This window comes from Pelobates fuscus, chromosome 10 (genome assembly GCF_036172605.1).
Source record: "Pelobates fuscus isolate aPelFus1 chromosome 10, aPelFus1.pri, whole genome shotgun sequence".
Taxonomy (NCBI): Eukaryota; Metazoa; Chordata; class Amphibia; order Anura; family Pelobatidae; genus Pelobates; species Pelobates fuscus.
In genome coordinates, this window is record NC_086326.1 from 50,911,912 (window position 1) to 50,934,263 (window position 22,352).

Here is a 22,352-nt window from a genome sequence, read left to right on the forward strand (position 1 = left end):
TGGTAATTGGATAACTCACCAAATACCTAATATTCAGATAAATATATTTATATAGATCAGAGGTGCCCAAAAGGTTTATCGCCAGATGTTGTAAAACTACATCTTCCATGATGCTTTGCAAGTCTTTAGAATGCTTTTGAATGAATAAGCATCATGGAAGCTGTAGTTTAAAAACATCTGTGACTTTATCTTTTGGGCACCCTTGATATAGATTAACTCATGAATACAAATGTAAGTATCCAGAAAATTGAGCTAAGAATATAGTGATAGTTGGGTATTATAATTCAATATACTTATAAACAATAGAACAATGATAATTAACTTGCCTTATATTTAACTTGTAATGTGTATATATATATATATATACGTTCAAGCGTACTGGAAAGTGATAAAAAAACAAACTGTACAGAATATACATACCTTCGGTATTTAATTTTTCAATTATTTGTCACATAAAAAGCAAAACAAATAGAAATCTGTATAGTCTTTGAAAATGTATGGCATGGCAATATACATCTTATTTTGTAAATAAATAAATATATACATTACTATACATAAATCTGCTTCCCATCAAGTTTGGCATTTTTCGAACTTTATACAACACAATGCCGTGGAGATTAAGAAATTTAAGAAAACACAAAAGCACATTGTGATTTGGTAGCAGAAGAGCATACAAAAAAAAGCATATTTTCAAAACCAAGACAAAATAACTTTAAAATGTATTCAGAATATTACAGGGTTACACATAAAAACCAAACTTCATCTAAACCCTTTACTTGAAATTTGCATAATCTGAAAATATGTCAATGAAATCTTGTACCACTTTATAGCAGAATTCATACTGTTCCTGCAAAAACAAAAACAAAAAACGTTGGTTAGGAAAATAGAAATCATGATAATGAGTTTCAATACATTTAATAAAACTTTATTTTTATAGTCATCATGTAGTTGTTTAAAGCTAGATAAATGATATCCGAAATGGAGGGCATATTTGTCTAACATTCAATAGCAATTTCTAGGCATTCTATTGTAGAGCTGCACGTTTAGAGTAATTGTATTCTCAAATAAACTGCATTTTTGGGGTAATTGAAAGCTAGCTCCCCAGCTGCAGTGGAACTACAAGTACCATGATGCTCAGGAAATAACCTATGAGAAAACGATTATCTATCTTTCTAGCTAGCAGCCTTGGATTTGTAGTTCCATATTAACTAGATAGCTCCGTGTTGGTTGGTAATGATCTACAGAGTAGCTGATTAATCGAGTGTAAACTTGCAGCTGTAATGTATTCAACATTTGCAATAATTTCATTGCTGTGGTATTATTTAAACATTAAACTGGTTGAAACCACATGAAAAGAACTCTGCAAAGCCCCTTTTACAATTAGCTTCCACTACAATGCTCTTAAATTTCACGAGAGCTTCCCCCAGTTGTGGAAAATACTGCAACAACATAGTTTAAGTAATTTTGCAGTGACTATTGACCATCTATGCTTTAGGGGTAGACAACCCTCCGCACTCCAGATGTTCTGGACTACATTTCACACAATACCTTCATAGCGTAACGCTGGCAAAGCATCAGGGGAGGTGAATTCCACAACATCTGGAGTGCCAAAGATGTCCTACCCTTGATTATGGTATTGAAACAGATCTTCTGTATATTGCACTTGGGAAATCATCTAGCACAAATGGAGCAGGTAAAAAAAAACACATTTGTTTGGGAAAAAGAACCCAAACAGCATTATTTACTAAAGTGATAATTAAATGGGATTTAACATGAATTCAAAGTGAATTTAAAATTTAGGGCCACTATAGCTGAACCAGAAACTTAACCGACTTAAAACGTGTTTCCAGGTCAGCTATATTGACCCAAAATATTATATTGGATTCCTGACAATCCTCACTTTAGTGAATCTATTTCAGCCTGCAAGAGTGGTGGCCAATCACATCCAGCCTAGATTTTATGTTTGCATTGATAGACAAAAAGATATATCCTAAAAACTGGAGAATGGGAGACTTAGAAGGCTGAAACATGCCACATTTAACCTATTACAGAAGAAAAATCAAAAATAGGAACATTATCGGTTGCAAGTTTTTTTTGGGAGGTGAGGGAGAGGGGTAACAGAACATATTAGAATCTCATCTTACCAGTGTTTGCACCATGTGGGGCCTTTGCATGCGTAAACTTTTCACAGTTTGAAAAACATCTAGAAGTCCTTCAGCTTTCACTCGCTCCAGGATATTGCTGAGAGCAATGAACGTTCCTGTCCTCCCAGCACCAGCACTACAGAGGAATAATTAATAATGTGTTACCATATACACCTTAGGGATACCCATACATCTTGTGGGGGAACGTATGTGGCCAGTAATACAATGCTACACTTATAATGTGTATATTTTTTCTGAACTGCATTACTAGAGTCTCGATGACATATGCAAGAAAAAGCTGTCATTCTGCAGTATCTTATAACCTGTGATATCTTTTAACCCAATACATCAGCTTGACATAGTAGCCAAATGCTACGTGATATACAACTAGTAACAGTTTATATTTTCTGCGACTGCTTCTCTAGACTTCTAATTTACGAAGAAAATGGCTTTCAAGGCAATTTAATAATGAAAATCTAAAGATTAACACAGAAACTGAAGGATTTCCAACAGAGAATATATATACAGTGTTTTGGCATTGATTTTAGTATGGTTCTCTCCAGCATGTCATTCGTCACAGCAAATCTTTATTACGAAACACAGCAACTTAACTCACTGATTTGCTGCAGTCCTACTGCCTTTAATTTAGATGCTGGTTTTCAGCTAAACATGGCAGCTTCGTATTGCTAATTAGATTAGCTAAAACCCATAAATCTGCATATATTTAACAACAAAGTAGGGAAAGCCCAAATGTTGAGGTATAATAGGGTTTAGTATAATTGAAGGATTTACTAATCGGATTTATACCAGAAATTATATTAATAGGTTGACATAACTAATATGCACATGCCAGGCCTCTATAGTGATCACATAAATGAAGATCAGTAATTCCAAACCATCTTGTTTAGTTACGGAGTGGAATTAAAAACAAACTTTCTTCACCTGCAAGTTGTGAAAAACACAATTAAATACTGCTTTTTCACAGGATACTGTATTCTCTATAACAACTTTTTCTAGATGAAGATGTTATAGTGCCTACAATTGTTTTCACCTCCTTAGTTGCTCCAAACCTCAAATGTTTAGTTATTTGAAGGAATCGTGGCATTAAGCTACACCTCCAAGCCCACTGGAAATAAGAGCTAGGACCTTGTTTCCTGGTTCTCATACCCTACCATACCGTGATGTCAACGTCTTCTATTGAGAATCATTGCAAGCTCTACACATGTGCCCACGGAACATTGGATTGGACCATTGGATTGGCCCGTCATCCTGCAGGTTTACCAGGACTGTAGCGTTAGGAACAAAGATATGTATGTCTAACGTTACAGTGTTCCTTCAATTCTCAAATAATAAATGCATCAACCATGTTCTCTTAGACATAAAAATATCTTCCTCTGACACCCATCTCGATGGAGGAACTGGCGTTCGATATTAAAAAAGTGAAGATGGGGAAATCCCTGGGACCAGACGGCCTGCCTCTCCTATACTACAAGACCTTCTTCACCACGCTACAGATGGAAGTTTGCAAATTAATCTGGAAAGGAACCCCCCGTAAAATCCCCCATTGACGTTACCCAAACCCAGGAGCAGCCTACCTCACAAGAGTCATCAGTTAGTCAACGACATAATGTGACAAACCCTGGGTACAGCTGGAGGCAGATAGCTCCGCCTGTAACCTTCATACCTTGCCCTAGATCCCGAAGGAAGCAAGCAAACAAATCCATCTATTGAACCCATTTGTGAAAGCCATGCTCCGGATATAGCACCAATACAGCACTAAACACTACCTTACAACGGACCCCAGCACCCCAGCACAATGCTCCCCCAGAAAGGTAACCCACACTTCCTAGCGGGAGACCAGACCTCTCCCAAGCTTCTCCCAACACCATACTCTGCATAGCAGATGTGCTACTAAACCATTCGCTGTCCGCCCAATAAATGCCCTCTTCCAAGAACAACGACACACATTCTTGCACACTATGGCGGGAGAACAAATATCACACTACGTCAACTCAATCCCTCAAAAACCCTGCCTACTTCGGGACTGAACAGACTTTGAATCTCTCTGCCAGCAGGAAACACTACCACCGAAAGCAATCTCCCAAGTCTATGCCTCACTGGTGACGGGTAGATACCTGCTAGCCCCACCGTGCATCCGACAATGGTACGAAGACATCTACGACACACTCTCGGAGACAGCAAGGGACAAAATCATTAAAGAAACACTATAGTCACCTAAATTACTTTAGCTAAATAAAGCAGTTTTAGTGTATAGATCATTCCCCTGCAATTTCACTGTTCAATTCACTGCAATTTAGGAGCTAAATCACTTTGTTTCTGTTTATGCAGCCCTAGCCACACCTCCCCTGGCTATGATTGACAGAGCCTGCATGAAAAAAAAAACTGGTTTCACTTTCAAACAGATGTAATTTACCTTAAATAATTGTATCTCAATCTCTAAATTGAACTTTAATCACATACAGGAGGCTATTGCAGGGTCTAGCAAGCTATTAACATAGCAGGAGATAAAAAAAAATCTTAATTAAACAGAACTGGCAATAAAGAAAGCCTAAATAGGGCTCTCTTTACAGGAAGTGTTCATGGAAGGCTGTGCAAGTCACATGCAGGGAGGTGTTACTAGGGTTCATAAACAAAGGGATTTAACTCCTAAATGGCAGAGGATTGAGCAGTGAGGCTGCTTCATTAAGCTAAAGTTGTTCAGGTGACTATAGTGTCCTTTTAACCATGTCCAAAAGACCCCAGGGTTGGTAAGACTGCAGGAAAATACATACAAAGTCTTCACCCGATGGTACATCACCTCCGTCATCCTCCATGCCCGGGACCACACTGCACCAGACACATGCTGGCGATGCGGAGGCAAGAGAGGAACCCTTACCCACGTATGGTGGGACTGTGCTCTCATCAGACCTTTCTTGGACACAATCGGGTGAGTCATCCGGGAGGGTACAAACGAGACCCTAACGCAGTCACCAGCCCCCTATATCCTCCACCACACCACTATGACCTATAAAAGCTATCATCCCTATCGACTGGAGACAATTACGCAACCCACCACTCAAGAGATGGGTGGAGGAGGTGGTAGACACAAGGAAATTCGAAGACCTAAATGCAACCTCGGCGAAAGACAAAGAAAAATACACAAATAGTTATTTCCTACTGCCTAAACGGCCGGAGAGCTGATGAAGGAGCTCTGACTCAATAGGGGAACCACGGGGCACGGCGAACCCTCCATCCTGCACCTCTGCCCCTCCACGCACGACCTCCATCCCTCCCCCGACCACCGACCAAGATCGGCACAGATCGACACACTTCTCCCGTCCCACCCCTTCCCACGAAACAAACAATTAGTATGGGCCTTGTCTACCTAACCCATACCCGTTTCACGTCCCCATCACCACAACATCGCCACACACCCTCACGACCACGTCACCATCACAAGCAAGCAAGACTCTCACCACGAACCAGGACACCGACTCCGACCGTCCAAACAAAAAACAGACTAGTCACACAAAGAGAGGAAGGGGGCAACAAACCAAACATAACTACTACCCACAAGTGCACACCACACAGACCACCGAAACCAGGCCCCATCTTACTTACAGCACAAGAAGTTCCTCACATGGGGAGACCACCTGCACAACCGACCAAAAACAGCCACACCCGCATCACCAACGCACCAGTCTCTACATGTTCAAATTCTACATAAACACTGAAACCATACAATGCCACATATAACACAGGGAGCGCAATGCTCCACCACGCACCCTTCCCATTGCTGAACAGGCTCCCCTCTGACACACTAAACAAGAGAAAGCTTCCATGTTCAGTCTCAGACTCAACTCCCACTTCACATACAATTAGTTCTATCAAAATAAAAACACATTTAACACAAATTGCACCTTTGACTACTCAGATCAACACCTAGCCTGTAACAGACTTTGGACAGGTGGTGTTACTCCCGTATAAAAGTCTGTGGACAGGTGGTGTAACTCCCATATAAAAGCCTGTGGACAGGTGGTGTAACTCCCATATAAAAGCCTGTGGACAGGTGCTGTAACTCCCACATAAAAGCCCATGGACGAGTGGTATAACTCCCGTATAATAGCCTGTGCCGGTGTAACTCCTCTGTAAAAGCCTGTGGACAGGTGGTGTAACTCCCACATAAAAGCCCATGGACGAGTGGTATAACTCCCGTATAATAGCCTGTGCCGGTGTAACTCCTCTGTAAAAGCCTGTGGACAGGTGGTGTAACTCCCATATAAAGGCCTGTGGACCTCCTGTGTAAAGGCCCGTGGACAGGCGGTGTAACTCCTGTGTAATAGCCTGTGGACAGGTGGTGTAACTCACCTATAAAAGCATGTGGACAGGTGGTGTAACTCCCATATAATAGCCTGTGGACAGGTGGTGTAACTCCCATATAATAGCCTGTGGACAGGTGGTGTAACTCCTATATAAAGGTCTATGGACAGGTGGTGTAACTCCCATATCAAGGCCTGTGGACGGGTGCTGTAACTTCTATATAAAGCCTGTGGACAGGTGGTGTAACTACCATATAAAGGCTGTGGACAAGTGGTGTAACCCTTAGAAAAGCCTGTGGACAGGTGGTGTAACTCCTATGTAAAGGTCTATGGACAGGTGGTGTAACTCCCATATCAAGGCCTGTGGACAGGTGCTGTAACTTCTATATAAAGCCTGTGGACAGGTGGTGTAACTACCATATAAAGGCTGTGGACAAGTGGTGTAACCCTTAGAAAAGCCTGTGGACAGGTGGTGTAACTCCTGTATAAAAGCCTGTGGATAGGTGGTGTACCTTCCATATAAAAGCTTGCGGACAGGTGGTGTAACTTCCATATAAAAGCCTGTGGACAGGTAGTGTAACTCCCATATAAAAGCCTGTGGACAGGTGATATACAGTCAGGTCCATAAATATTGGGACATCGACACAATTCTAATCTTTTTGGCTCTATACACCAACACAATGGGTTTGAAATGAAACAAACAAGATGTACTTTAATTGCAGACTTTCAGCTTTAATTTGAGGGTATTTACATCCAAATCAGGTGAACGGTGTAGGAATTACAACAGTTTGTATATGTGCCTCCCACTTTTTTTTTCTCAGTACTCAGTACTGTTTTTTTCTGCCATTCCACTTTTTTTTCCATATTTTTTATTCTATTTTTTATGGTATATTTCTATTTTACCTTATATTTCATTAATCGACACAGTCTTTTTTTGCTATATTACTTAGTAGTGTGCACACTCAGTATAGCAATAATTATTATTGTACAAGGTTTTTTTGTCATTGTATTTTAAATATATTTTAGACTTCATATAAGATTAAATAAATGTTTATATGTTTATTATCAACATGTGATTAGACTGTATTTTTTGCACTACCTTAACCATTTTCAGTGTTACTTAACCCCTATAAAAGCCTGTGGACAGGTGGTGTAACTCCTGTATAATGGCCTGTGGATAAGTGGTGTACCTTCCTTATAAAAGCCTGTGGACAGGTGGTGTAACTCTTATATAAAAGGTGGTGTAACTCCCATATAATTGACTGTGGATAGGTGGTGTACCTTCCATATAAAAGCCTGTGGACAGGTGGTGTACCTTCCATATAATAGCCTGTGGACAGGTGGTGTTACTCCCGTATAACAGCCTGCGGACAGGTGGTGTACCTTCCATATAATAGCCTGTGGACAGGTTGTGTTACTCCCGCATAACAGCCTGTGGATAGGTGTTGTAACTCCCATATAAAAGCCTGCGGACAGGTGCGGTGCAAAGATCACGAGCATCAGCGACATACCTGCAATGTACAACAATCGGATGGTTTCCTGTTTGTTGTTGTTGTTTTTGGACAGCTGCAATCAGATCAATCATTCCTTTTCCTTCCACAGGAATTCCGATTTCGGGCCAGCCATGGAAATGAAACTGTCGAACTAATCGTGTATGTTTCTCCTACAATAAATATATTGCTTTTTATATTCTTACGTTTTCATTGTAACAACATTGTCAACAACAGTAACTTTACTCAGTAAAAATATCAGAACAATGAAAATACATACAACACAACAAATTGATAAATAATAAAATAAAAGGAATAACATAATTTTTTTTTACCTGGCAACTCTTAACTACGAAGTCTCTTACACTTATTGCGTCTAATAAACTTTCACTTTTCATGCTTATGCTTATTTCTCCATACGTCACCGAACCCTCTGATGGCCAGTACTGATAACATTTGTCCTGTTGTACAAAAACAAGACATTTTACATTTTACTATTTTGGCTCCACCAATATCGGAAATAGTTATACTGCTTATAAAGCAAAGTGCATCTGTCAGAATAAGTAAATAGAAACATTTATAAGTCATTTATAAGAAATTGCAGCCATTTACCCAATGTACACAATAAAATCTGGTTTCGATCGAGGCGATACTCAAGTACAATTCAGTCTTAAATATGAGAGGGAAATATTGTTTGTTTGTTTTCTCCACCATTCTCTTCTCCAGTCAGCAGTTTTTTGACCCCTTACATTACCGGTATATTATTGTCTATGTATGTGTATGTGTATTTTGTCCGTATCTTCATTCCTGACTCTATTCTAGATTATTTGTTTAATTTCTATTCTAATTTTTATTCCTTTAAAAAATCTGCCATGTGTTTCAGGTGTATGGCTATTTTTTTACAATTTAACTAAAGGAAAATATATAAATAAATAAAAAAGAAAATTGAAAGAAAAAAGTAATGAATAGAGATGGTAAATAAATCAAATAAAAAAAAAAAAATATATATATATATATATATATATATATTAAATTGCAAGGAGAGAGCAATGTTTATCATCCACATCTTCAATCATCTTTTTTGTATTACTGTATTGTTTCTTGTACGTATATTATTTTTTACCATATGAATTATAATGCTCTATGTAGTGTTAAAGGCATTGTACTTTATGTTGTTTTGAATGATTAGGAGAGGTTACTATTTGAATCTTATTATTTATTAATCTATTATCTTTCCTTCTGTTATTCCACATGCTTCCCTATGTGTAATGCTTTGTAAACTATTTTCACTTCTAATAAAAACTAAATTAAAAAAAAATTGTACCCATTTTATTTTGTATGCTACATTGGTAACACGAGTGGAAAATTTGGACCACTTATGAGTAGATTAATCCAACTAAAACCAACATATTATCAATCATTCTTTTAGACCCTTCCTTGCAGTAAGTAATTTTCAACAAAACTAAAATATCTACTTTCACAGGGAATCTGATGAAGGTCTCAGTTGGTATGTTGGTATGATTTAACCATGTTGCAGTCTATGCAGGGATATCTCAGTGTAACCACGCATCCTTTAAGAGTTAACAAACTCTATTTTGCATAGCCATACAAGTAAGTAGAATTTGTCAATGAGCTACAGTAACGTAAAAATAAAAGAAAAAACACTTTTGTCTTTGGAACTGTCTCTAAACAGATCTTGGCATGCATATAGAAAGTTATAGTGAAATAAAGTCCTACCCCTTATTATATATTGCTTGTGAAACAAACATAGACATTGTGCTTAAAAAGGCTAGAGGCTGAAACATTACCTGTTCTCTTTCTTGCAGTTCTGTAAGAATAACTATTGTGTGAGACTTCCACTCCCACACCATTCTCCAGAAATCTTCTACTGTATGAGGCAACGGGCCCTGGGTTGCAATAAAATAGTCTTTCTGTCGATAGCCCTAAAAAACAAAAACTTGTTTATTTCATGTTTCCTGTGGAGCTTCAAATTATAATTGTAGCAGTTATGGGGGGACATAGTGAACTAAAAATGAAAGGAGTATGACAGAAGCAGCTACTGTTTTTAGAGGTTATCAACACTTTAAACGACCACTAAAGGCACCAAGACCAGTTCATCTCGATGAAGTGGTTGGTTGCGGTGGCCATTGAGTTTGGACCATGCAATGTAAAGCATTGCTGTTTAGTAGATGCGTCAATGCTTACACTGTAGGGTTTAGTACGCCACTTGTCTTCCTAACAGCCACTAGAGGTGCTCTCACTTTTAGAACCGAATTAATCTCAGTTCTTAAAGCTAACCTCCAATAGGAGCATAAAGCTGGCCCTGCAGGCACTTTTTGTCACCAAAGCTCCTCCAGTCGGATTGGACAATTACAGGGTCATTTACCAAAGTGAGAATTCAAAGTGAATTTCAAATTTAAGGCCAGAGTAGCCAAACTGTGGTATATCTAAAAATGTTTCCAGTTCGGCTATTTCACTTTGAATTCACCCTGGCACTGGAATAAAAGGTGAGTAAAACCTATTTTTTCCAGATTCTATTTAGATTTAGAGGCCCCAAATCTAAAAAAAAAGAGAACACTATAGCGTTGGGAAAACAGGTTTGTATTCCTAATAGTATAGTATTCCTTTAATCCATGAGCAAATCAGAAAGTCACACCCGTTCAACCTACACATGGTTACATATTCATATACAGGGAGTGCAGAATTATTAGGCAAGTTGTATTTTTGAGGATTAATTTTATTATTGAACAACAACCATGTTCTCAATGAACCCAAAAAACTCATTAATATCAAAGCTGAATATTTTTGGAAGTAGTTTTTAGTTTGTTTTTAGTTATAGCTATTTTAGGGGGGATATCTGTGTGTGCAGGTGACTATTACTGTGCATAATTATTAGGCAACTTAACAAAAAACAAATATATACCCATTTCAATTATTTATTTTTACCAGTGAAACCAATATAACATCTCAACATTCACAAATATACATTTCTGACATTCAAAAACATAACAAAAACAAATCAGTGACCAATATAGCCACCTTTCTTTGCAAGGACACTCAAAAGACTGCCATCCATGGATTCTGTCAGTATTTTGATCTGTTCACCATCAACATTGCGTGCAGCAGCAACCACAGCCTCCCAGACACTGTTCAGAGAGGTGTACTGTTTTCCCTCCTTGTAAATCTCACATTTGATGATGGACCACAGGTTCTCAATGGGGTTCAGATCAGGTGAACAAGGAGGCCATGTCATTAGATTTTCTTCTTTTATACCCTTTCTTGCCAGCCACGCTGTGGAGTACTTGGACGCATGTGATGGAGCATTGTCCTGCATGAAAATCATGTTTTTCTTGAAGGATGCAGACTTCTTCCTGTACCACTGCTTGAAGAAGGTGTCTTCCAGAAACTGGGAGTTGAGCTTGACTCCATTCTCAACCCGAAAAGGCCCCACAAGCTCATCTTTGATGATACCAGCCCAAACCAGTACTCCACCTCCACCTTGCTGGCGTCTGAGTCGGACTGGAGCTCTCTGCCCTTTACCAATCCATCCATCTGGCCCATCAAGACTCACTCTCATTTCATCAGTCCATAAAACCTTAGAAAAATCAGTCTTGAGATATTTCTTGGCCCAGTCTTGACGTTTCAGCTTGTGTGTCTTGTTCAGTGGTGGTCGTCTTTCAGCCTTTCTTACCTTGGCCATGTCTCTGAGTATTGCACACCTTGTGCTTTCGGGCTCTCCAGTGATGTTGCAGCTCTGAAATATGGCCAAACTGGTGGCATGTGGCATCTTGGCAGCTGCACGCTTTACTTTTCTCAGTTCATGGGCAGTTATTTTGCGCCTTGGTTTCTCCACACGCTTCTTGCGACCCTGTTGACTATTTTGAATGAAACGCTTGATTGTTCGATGATCACGCTTCAGAAGCTTTGCAATTTTAAGAGTGCTGCATCCCTCTGCAAGATATCTCACTATTTTTTAACTTTTCTGAGCCTGTCAAGTCCTTCTTTTAACCCATTTTGCCAAAGGAAAGGAGGTTGCCTAATATTTATGCACACCTGATATAGGGTGTTGATGTCATTAGACCACACCCCTTCTCATTACAGAGATGCACATCACCTAATATGCTTAATTGGTAGTAGGCTTTCGAGCCTATACAGCTAGGAGTAAGACAACATGCATAAAGAGGATGATGTGGTCAAAATACTCATTTGCCTAATAATTCCGCACGCAGTGTAGAGCTTTCATTTATAAACCTTGAATTCTAAGCTGGTACATAAATGGAGCAAAATGAAAAAATATTCTTCAAAAAATGGATAATGTGTATGAAGTAATAAGTAAATCTGATTTTTGAAATTCCTTTGCACTTAGCTGCAGCATGATCCATTATCGGCAATTTACAGAAGACAAAACCGCTGTCTCTTTATCTTTGTGTACTGTTTCAGGTCTGTATTCTAACTGGCTAACAGAGTAAAGTCAATCAGCCAATCAGGATACAGCACGAATTTCGAATGTGACTTAATTCGTTAATTTGTTTCGCGTAACTGTGTTACAGAATGAAAGCCTTTTTGCAGCAATAAAAATTCTCATTTTTTTTTTACATACTTATACATTTTTAATAAATCAGTGCACTTTTTCTTTTTTATGACAAACATAATCTTTCCGAATTACTTTTCCATTACATTAGAAAACTGTATTAACTGGACTTTTTATTTAGTTAAATCAAAATCTCAAGTTTACTTAGAATTTAATAAGAATTCTATTTGGCAGAGTGCTCATGAAATGTAATGTATTCATCTGCCAAGTTGACTGCTGAGTTATTCCCATGTTGAGATTGCCACGAAATTTAGCAACTTTTTTTTTTGCAAACCATGCTCACTATACTTTAAATAGAGCCCTCTAAGAGCTTGTTTTCAATTTTGTAAATAGTTTGTACCAGCCCGCCGTGACTCGCTAAAATGTCTTTTGCTGCTGTTAGCAACAATTTTACACAATGCTAGATTTTACTAGTTGTGACAGAGAGTTACTGGCTGCTGTTAATTAAAGCCAGTTGCTAAGCATTCTCTATATTGTCTATTGGAGCCTTGAACCGCAACGTACTGATTGTTCTGGTTCTCAACTGTCTGCAAACGTGTTGCTACTGTGTATTGGCTACTGCTAGCTCTCAAAACTTAACACCAGCCTCTTGCTTGGTACAAAGAATAGTGCAAAGTAGGCATGCTCAAGGTGAGCCTTTATTCGCTGTGCTTTACCAGGGAGCAGCTAATCCGTTATTTGTATCTTTGTGATCAGAACTTATTAGTGGTCAACTGGTAAAAAATAGTGACTAGAAACACTGGCTTCTTTTGATGTTAGACAGTACTTGCAACTGACCACTAACTAGTAACCATCTGCAATGCAGCTAACCCAAGAATCAACGGAGACCTGCGGGTCTCACAAGTTACCTAAATGTTCAAGGAACCTGCGAGTTCCAGGGTTTTTCACTTAATTGACACAGACCTGCGTGTCGTGTACTCCACCGTTCTATGTTATGCTTGATTAAAAAAACAAAACAGTATGATGGGAAACCCTCATATCAAAATAAACAGATATTTACAAAAAAAAAATAGTGACTAGGTTGGAAATCTGTATATAAATAGTAACTGCTTCTAGCTACTGGCTGTTGCTGAAGTGATTTTGTGGGAACAGTGTGTCCTCTTTTTTTTTTTTATTTTACAAATTTCAGTATAGGCTGCCACTTTGATAAACTGACCCAATTACACCCTCCTGGCTGTCAATCAGATAACAGGTCCTGCTACTTCCTGGTTGTTTAGCTCAGTGATGATAAACTCAAGAGGCAGCAATTGCCCAGAGCACCTGTCTTTCATTGGGAAGTCTATAACTGGGAAGCCAAAGAAAGTTTTGGCAGTGGAGGAAGGGGAGGTCTTGCAAAGGCTGCAGAGAAGAGACCTAGAGTTGTTGCAAGTTGTTTTGGGTATACCACCAATGACAAATGCAAATTAAATCCAAGTATGTTTTCACTGGGTATATATCTACTAAACAGTGATTTTCTTTTTTCTAATTTCTGCAGTGGAGTGTCCCTTTAATAGTGACAACTTACAGTATCTATCTACCAAGAAGGTTGGAAATAAGCCATATGTTATTTGATACTTTTACATGTGAGATTTGTGCAGAAAACCAGATAGCTAACTAAACATGCAGCTAGCTTTTCAGTAGAAGTTAACAAGGAGCACTCTCTTTAATTTCTGCTTAAATTTTTTTTTTTTTTAAATTAAGATATTGGGGCAAATGATCACTTACATCAATAAATGAAGCATTGATATAATCCGTGTATTCTTCACCTCTCTTCATTGAAAGAATCACCCTGTTGAAGTCATCTACAAATTTGGAAATTCAAATAAAGATTTATAAGCATTGATACACTTTGATAGATCTTCTTTGTATTAGCCTACAGAATAATAATTGATTAGTATTTACGTACGCATATATTGAACACAAACAAGATGTGTTTCATAGTACTGCAGAATATTTGGTGCCCCATGAAGTATGGACTCTGGATATCTGGTCAGAACAGAGCTGGTATAATAAAGACTGGCATTCAGATTGATTTACAATGATTCTGATTTTGAGCATTTAAAGAAAGGGCAACTGTATTTTTTGTTTGTAACATAAGTTTGTTTTTGGTTTTATAATAAAAAGGGGCTACTTACTGGTATAGGGCAGTGTGTTATGTATGTTTCAAGTACTTGATAGAAATGATATACTTGGATAACACTGGGTGGACCACTAAACTGATTTCTGGTTTTATGATGAAATAATAGATTTGTTTGTGTGAACATAAAGCAATAATATTTTTCTAAGGTCCCAAAAAATATAAAAATATTAGAAAATAATAGAAAATATTGTAGACATGTACAATAGAGGTGGTCTCAGACATGCTGACACGCTGTAAAATATTGCAAGGAATGACATAATACATATACAGAAAGGCTTGAGGGCACTGCTTTCAGGTTTTTTTGAGAGGTCATAGGTGATAGAGATAGAAGATAAGGAATATTTAAATTTGGATTTCCATTGTAGAACTGGACATTCTTATTACAAATGACTTACACGGGATAATCTGAATCACCCTGGCTTTCTTCATGTTGGCTGGTAAATTCCCAGTTCTCATGTTCTCCTTCATTATCCGAACACTTGTAAGTTTCTAAAAATGTAAAAAAAATAGCACAAATCATTTTCATCCCCATCACAATGTTTTTAGGCCCAAAAGTTCATGTTGTGAAAAAGAAAATCAGATCTCAAGACTAAACACTAGTTCAGGGGTGCCCAAAAGGCAGATCCCCAGATGCTGTATAACTACAACTCTCGTGCTTTGTACGACTTCAAAATGATTTTAGAATAGCAAAGCATCCCGGAAACTGTAGTTTAAAACATCTGTAGGTCTACCTTTGGGCACCCGAGCACTAGTTACTAATATACAACTTTAAAGCCATGTTTGTAGAATTATACAGCACAGCATTTCTGCGATTTTTATAAACTGTACAAATTCTGTGGGACGGCACCCAAACCACTTCAATGAGATGAAGTGGTCTGGGTTTCTGTAGTGTCTTTTTATGTAGCGGTGTTTTTGTCACTGTAATGGCTATACTGCTTCACAAAACCACTCTATATTATAATGTCTCTGCGATGGATGTTGGTAGTAGTCAGTGCTTACTTTAAATTCTTGCTCAAGCCCGATTTTATCAAAATGTGGTGCAGGGCTATAGAGCGTTTGAAGATGTTTTTCTAACGAGGCCACGTCAAGTTCTGTATCACCATAGAGGTAGTATTCTAGTAAGGCTTGATAAATGAAGGAATACTGCATCTGGAAAAGAATAAACAGAAATCATTTGCATAATATTCATATGTGTTTGTGGATACTGAAAACAGATTTATGAAATGCTCACAGGGGTACACTGCTTCACATTATGAAATAAATGTGTCATTTTGGCTTCGTGAGAAAGGGTGTCTTCACCAAACAGAGAGAGGCAAATTACATGTTTGTGAAACGTCTTTTAAATGGAAGTGAGAATTAGTTTTGCAATAGAAAGGTCAAAGATTAGTATCCGAAACAAATGATCTGTTTTGCAAATCAAATATAGGCGCTCCAGAATCAGGCAAATATGCACAAATCATGAACATGCATTACACACTTGGGTCATTTCTATCAACAGTTAATACTGGAAAGAATGAAAAGATAATGCACAAAACATAGTCTTCTGTTGCCAAATTAGAGCCCTTTCTGTTCACTTCTATTTCCAGTTGACTGTATTCAAATCATCAGTTTGATGGAAGCTTTTAAAAAGAGAGTCTTTATACAGGGATCACCTGCTCTTTGTAGCATTCATCCTCCCTTCTATCGTGACAAGCTTCCTACTCACTTTGCAAAAAGGCATCTTCATAATATGAACATTGCTGTGGGTGATGTTAACTGGGAATTGTCAGACTTCTAATTCATAAATTACCAACAAATATTAATATATAAATATAATATATTAATATATTATAGGGAAACTATAGTCACCAAAGCTACTGTATATAGATCGTGCCCCTGAAATCTCACTGCTCAATTCTCTCCCATTTAAGAATTAAATCATTTTGTTCATACAGCCCTAGTCACACCCTGTCATGGCTCCCGGCATATCTGACCGCGTGGCTGCACTCAAACAGAGCAGCCACGCCGTCAGAGATAAGTTAAACTTACCTTGGGCTCGGTAGGCAGCTGTCCGGTCTCCCTCCTTTCCGGTCCCCAGTGGGTGCGACGTTCCGAGGAGCGCCTGCCACTGCGGACCGGGCTTTTATAAGAAACCTACCTTCGCCCACGTCAAACATGGTGCCAACGTGCGTGCGGCGTCACGTCATAGACGCGCATGCCCGTTTTGGGGTCAGAGGTCAGAACCAGCCAATTACAGCCTTAGGAGGGTTATTTCAACTCAAAATAGCATTTAGTCATTGCCCTGCTGTGTTTTCCACTAGCTGGTTATCCGAGAGTGTGTTCCTGATCGTATTTTTCTGGTATTTTGACTTTGGCTTCGTTTTGACTTTCCTGATTTTTTAGTATCCTTGACTTCTGACTTTTCCTCATCGTTGTTTCTCATTCTGTATCCCTGACCTCAGCAAGTATTTTGATTATTCTCTGGTACGTTACGTCCGGCCATTCTAAGGTCCGGTTAGACATTATCCTTAGTCCTAGGTGTGATACTATTTCTGCGTGCTGGAACAACAGTAATCCTGACACACCCTTTGTTCATACAGCCTTAGTCACACCTCTCTCCAAGTTATGTTCACAACTTTCTTAAACACAACCCAGATATTTCAGGTTCCTGCATTGTACAGTCTGTTTAATCTAGAATGTCTTATCTCATGCTTTGTTAAAAGCCTGTGTGTGATTAAAGTTACATTTACAGACCAGGAGATAAAAACATCTAAAGTAAGTTGACATCTGATTGAAAATAAAACCTTTTTTTTCATGTTGACTGTGTGAGTCACAGCCAGGGGAGGTGTGGCTAGAGCTGTATAAACATAAACAAAAGTGAATTAACTCCTAAATGGCAGAGATGTGAGCACTGAGACTGCAATCAAGTAATCTATACATCAAAACTGCTTCATCAAGCTACAATTGTTTTTTTTTTTTAAATTCTTTATTTTTGAGTGCAGGTAGATTAGTACATACACGCCAGTAACGCCACAACAGCTATCACCGGCCATTCTTGGTTAACAGAAAGATGGTATTAAATGATACTGCACATTTTTATATTAAGTAAGCTTAGCTTTGAGTAAAAAACATTATTAAGAGAGAAAAGATAAATGGAGAAGACAAAATGATAATGCCAGCATATAATAACATCAGCCCCACAACTCTACGGATAATGACATGTTTAGAAGTCTGTAGCGGGGGCATACACCTTTGGGTTTACTGGCGTAGCCGACCTGTTGAGACATTGCAGGTATATTGGTACATACGCGTCCGTAAAACCGCAATAGCAGTTACTGGCCATTCTTGGTTAACAGAGAGATGGTATGAAGTGATACTGCCCACGGTTATATTGGGTAAACTTAACTTGAAGTAAAAACATTGTTAAATGAGAAAAGATCAATAAAGAAAACAAAATGATAATGCCAATATATAATAACATCAGCCCCACACTTCTAAGGATAATGACAAGTTTAGGAGTCTGTAGTAGGGGTGTCCACCTTTAGGTTTGCTGGCATAGCCAACCTGTTGAGATATTGCAATTTATGAGGGGAGTTTCTAGCATCAGGGAGGGTATTGCGAGTCGTCTTGGCTAAAAATAAGCCCTGTATCCGGCTAAGCAGACAGTTAGGTACAAGTTGCTTTTCGCGGTTTTTCCTTATCTTTAATTATCGTCTGTGTGTATTTTACTTTTTTTTTTTTTTTTTTTAAATCTTCATTTCTATCGTGGAGGGAATCTCCACTGGTTCTGTGGTAACGTATACTCAATCATTACAGGGAGATGAAAATGCAACCTAGCTTAGGTCAGCTATACACCTAGGTCATTCTTATTTAATCGCTCCTAGCTGGCCATGGTGTCATAATAGGGTTTCTGTGCATGATGTCTCTATCCCTCTCTATGGTGTTGCTGTCACCAACGAGATTATAATGGCAAAGCATAAAGTAACAATATAAAAAAAAATTAAGGTGAAACACAAAACCAAGAATAAATAAATAAATAAATAAATAAAATAAAAAAAATGAACACATTATAAGCATTCAAACAGTTAAAGAGTTGTCAGTTAAGGGGTCTGTAAAGGGTGTGGGGGTTTGCTAATCCCAATTGTCACCCGTGTGTCCATCGTGTGTGGTCAGCCCTCCTACGCTCGGGCAGTCCTATGGAGGGTGCTGTAGAATCGGCATTCTCTGTGCCGCTGCCTTCACAGAGCTGCCCTCCCGCTCCGTGTCTTTGCCGGTGGTGCATGGGGTCTTGCCTTTCCCTTTTGCAGGGGGTACGGGTTGTTGGAGTCGGAGCGTCTGCAAGAAATTAGTGGGGTCCTCCTCTGCCGACAGTGAGAGGATTCGGTCGCCGTGTGGGACCACTAGCGTGCCCGATGCTCCCCAGCGATATCTGATGCCCAGGTCTCTTAACTGCCGGGTGATTGGCAGAAACCTCCTTCTTTCCAACAAGGTATTAAAGGGTAAGTCATCAAATACTTTGATGTGGATGTTATCCACTGTGGTAGTAGGCGTTTTCCGTGAGTGGGCCATGATTGCCGCTTTAATTGAAATGTCCCGAGTTATGGCGATGATGTCCCTGGGTGCATCAGCGGGCGCGGCCAGGGCCTTTCGAATCCTGAATGCCGCTGTGATGGGCCACATTTCGCCATTTTTCTTAGCTCCCATAGCGATTGCCAGTTTGTTTGTGAACTCCAGTAAGGCTTCTGGGCCTAGAGTTTCAGGAGTCCCGCGGATGCGGATATTTCTCTTGCGGTGCCTCGTTTCCATTGCGGTCACGGAGCGGGTGAGTCGTTGGAGTTGCTGAGACAGGGAGGTCACCTGGGTTTGGGTCTCTGCAAGTTGTGTGTCTCTATCCCCTTCCCGGTTCTCCACAGTGCCTAGACGCATTGTGATCCCGGTTATTTCAGTCCGCACCTCGTCCAGGTCTGACTTCCATACCCTCCGTAAGTCGAGCAGTAACTTTTTGATGTCACCTTTTGTGGAAGGCGAATCATCTGTGTCAGACTCCTCTGTCCGGTATACCGCATTGGCGTTCCGAGCGGTCGGAGGGGGGTTCTCTGCATGGGTCGATGCCTCTGATTCACTGGAGCTGTGGCTCCTATCCTGCGCCATCTTTGGCTGTGTCTGCTTTTGCGGCCTGTCAAAGGACCTTCTGATGTCAGGCATGTAGGAGCCCTCCAGGCTGGATAATTTTTTATGTTTTCTCCCCATCTCGATGTCAAGGGTGTCTGGGGCAATATTGATCTGCTTTTCAGGTCTTTTTTTTTGTGTTTTCGTGGCAGATTGATGTCTTTTTCAGTGTGTTTCAGCCGGAGCTCCACACCAGCACGTCTTGTTAGCTGCTCAGCTCAAGCTACAATTGTTTTGATGCCTGTACTGTCCTTTGACCATACAGCCTTTTTATGGTTTTCAGATGTTAAAGTTCATATAAATTCTATAAACAATCCAAAACAGTGTCCCTGGACTCCTTGCACTATAACACCTACACTATAGTCTATAGTTGTTATGGTGCTTAGAGTGCTCCTTTAAGTTTTGTATCAGACTGAGAGAAGACAGGTAACATTAAGGTGATGTCTATAAAAATAATATTATGTTATTTATGATGACATTTTTCCTATTAGACTTGGTAAGAAGCTAGCTATTTACACAGCAAGATCAGCAGTGCAGGGGTTAAAGACAAATGTTGGGTTTTGCAGCCTTGTCTGCCAGGTTTCTTCTTTTTAAACATATGGACAAAACCTTTCCCCATCTGCTCTAGCATCCTCTTGGAAACATTCAGATCCTGTTTGATATTCCTGGCTCAGATAAGGCTGTACTTCGAAAAGCTAGCAATCAATAGATCAAGGCTTTAGCAACACTCTCAGCTATTAATTAGTGATTTAATAGCCTGTTTCTGGCTTTCACCACAGCAAATTGATTCTAGAAATCATGCATTGAGTAATACTGTACAGGAAAGCTATGAAATGTAAATCCTACAGCAGTCAAATAGAATAATATCTTGTGGCCGGAACTTACATGGACCAGAGGGGCCTAAGTATAAATAAAAATGTATTTTTTATCACTGGACGTGAGCCTTTTGTCTGTCAAATCACTTAATTTGTAGGAAAATGGGCTTTCGAAATGTGAGTAAAAAAAAAAAAAAATGCACATTGTAATTTTAGCTGCATTTAATAAAAATAAAATTATTTTCAAGACCCAAATAAACAAGGTGATATAAAAATCAAGCAGTTAGCATATATCTGTTAAGACTTTTCTAAATAGTGAACAGCTGAATTCTTAATGTGCCACCAAGCTGCTTTCCTTTTCATCAGTATCGCTGTGGTTATCGTCTTTGTATTTAATTTTTTTTTTTTTTTTAAATGTAACAAGTTAATTCACTAACTAGCAAGTTGTGACATGAAGAAAATGTCTACCAAACCTCTTAGGTGGACACAGGTGCGAGCAATGTGTATGCTGAACACATTTCACTCCTTTATGTTCAAAGGACTGAAGCTCATTGTAGTGGTCTGGGTGCAGTGTCCCAGGTCCCTTAACCCTGCAATGGTAATTATTGAAATTTTTGATAAACTGCAATAATTACCTTTGAGGGTCAACTCCCTCTCTAGTGGCTGTCTACCAATCCTAATCCTAATGCAAGCACGGCCATCATTGTTCATGTGCATTAGGTCCACCCTGTCAACTGACGTCAGCAGGGAAGAAGCAAAGGCAGAGCCTGAACCATCACCGAGGGACATTGGCGCTAGAATCAGGTTTTTAATCCCTTCTTCACCCCAGTTAGGTCTCTACATAGATATTTTTCTCTATTCTGTTTGCTCATTATGATTATTAGGTCAAAAATAATGGCAATGAAATTCTACTGGCAGTCACTTGAATTAAAGTTGATATTTTGTTTTGTCTCTTGTTAACAATCATATTTTTAAGCAAAAATTGAGCTTCTATTCAAAGACAAAATGACAAACAATGATTTTACTTTGATGAATACATTAAATTGCTTAGTTTTTTGACTGAGTAATCAATAAATATTCTCCTTTTAGTAAAAATAAAATGCCCTGGATGCACACCGTATTAAAAAGTACTGCGGACATTTGTGAATGTGGCCTACATATCACAAGCCAGCTATTAACCCATTTTGTTTGTAACATTTTATTATAGAAGATGCGTATTGGTGTGTTTGTTTTGTGGGTGTATTATTTGTGTGTGTTTGTGTGTATGTGTGTGTATATATATATGTAGATAGATATAGTAGAAAGGACCGCACTCCAAGGTCTTTGTGATAGTTTTCAAATAAAATGTAACTATTATTAAATCCATATAAAAGTCAACGTTTCAGCCCCCACAAGGAGCTTTCATCTAGACAAGAAAAAAAAAATGTGGGGGCTGAATCGTTGACTTTTATATGGATTTAATACAAGTTAAATTTTATTTGAAAACTATCACAAAGACCTTGGAGTGCGGTCCTTTCTACTATATCTACATGATTTTGCCAGACCTGCACCGGGTTTAAATAATTTAACCAAGAGTGCAAGCCCTTGTTACTTATGTAGATAGATAGATTTATTACAAAAATTTCAGTGTTGGAAATATTATTGTAGATATATTGGGCTATTTAAAGAGACACTATCGGCAACAAAACAATGTCAATTTTATTAAGCAGTTTTAGTGTATAGCTCA

General features: G+C 38.9%; 1 protein-coding gene across 1 annotated transcript in view; it reads right to left on the minus strand.

Moving 5' to 3' along the window:
• Positions 1–413: 413 nt before the first annotated feature.
• Positions 414–22,352, minus strand: part of PTPRE (protein tyrosine phosphatase receptor type E) — a 125,475-nt gene continuing 103,536 nt past the window's right edge. Inside the window, exons 13-20 of the mRNA XM_063435213.1 lie at positions 15,663–15,812; positions 15,059–15,152; positions 14,249–14,325; positions 9,762–9,896; positions 8,289–8,414; positions 7,975–8,126; positions 2,145–2,280; positions 414–847 (exon numbers count right to left, since the gene is read on the minus strand). Of these exons, the coding sequence (XP_063291283.1) occupies positions 773–847; positions 2,145–2,280; positions 7,975–8,126; positions 8,289–8,414; positions 9,762–9,896; positions 14,249–14,325; positions 15,059–15,152; positions 15,663–15,812 (945 nt within the window). The 3' untranslated portion in view covers positions 414–772. The remainder of the gene's footprint in view (positions 848–2,144; positions 2,281–7,974; positions 8,127–8,288; positions 8,415–9,761; positions 9,897–14,248; positions 14,326–15,058; positions 15,153–15,662; positions 15,813–22,352) is intronic.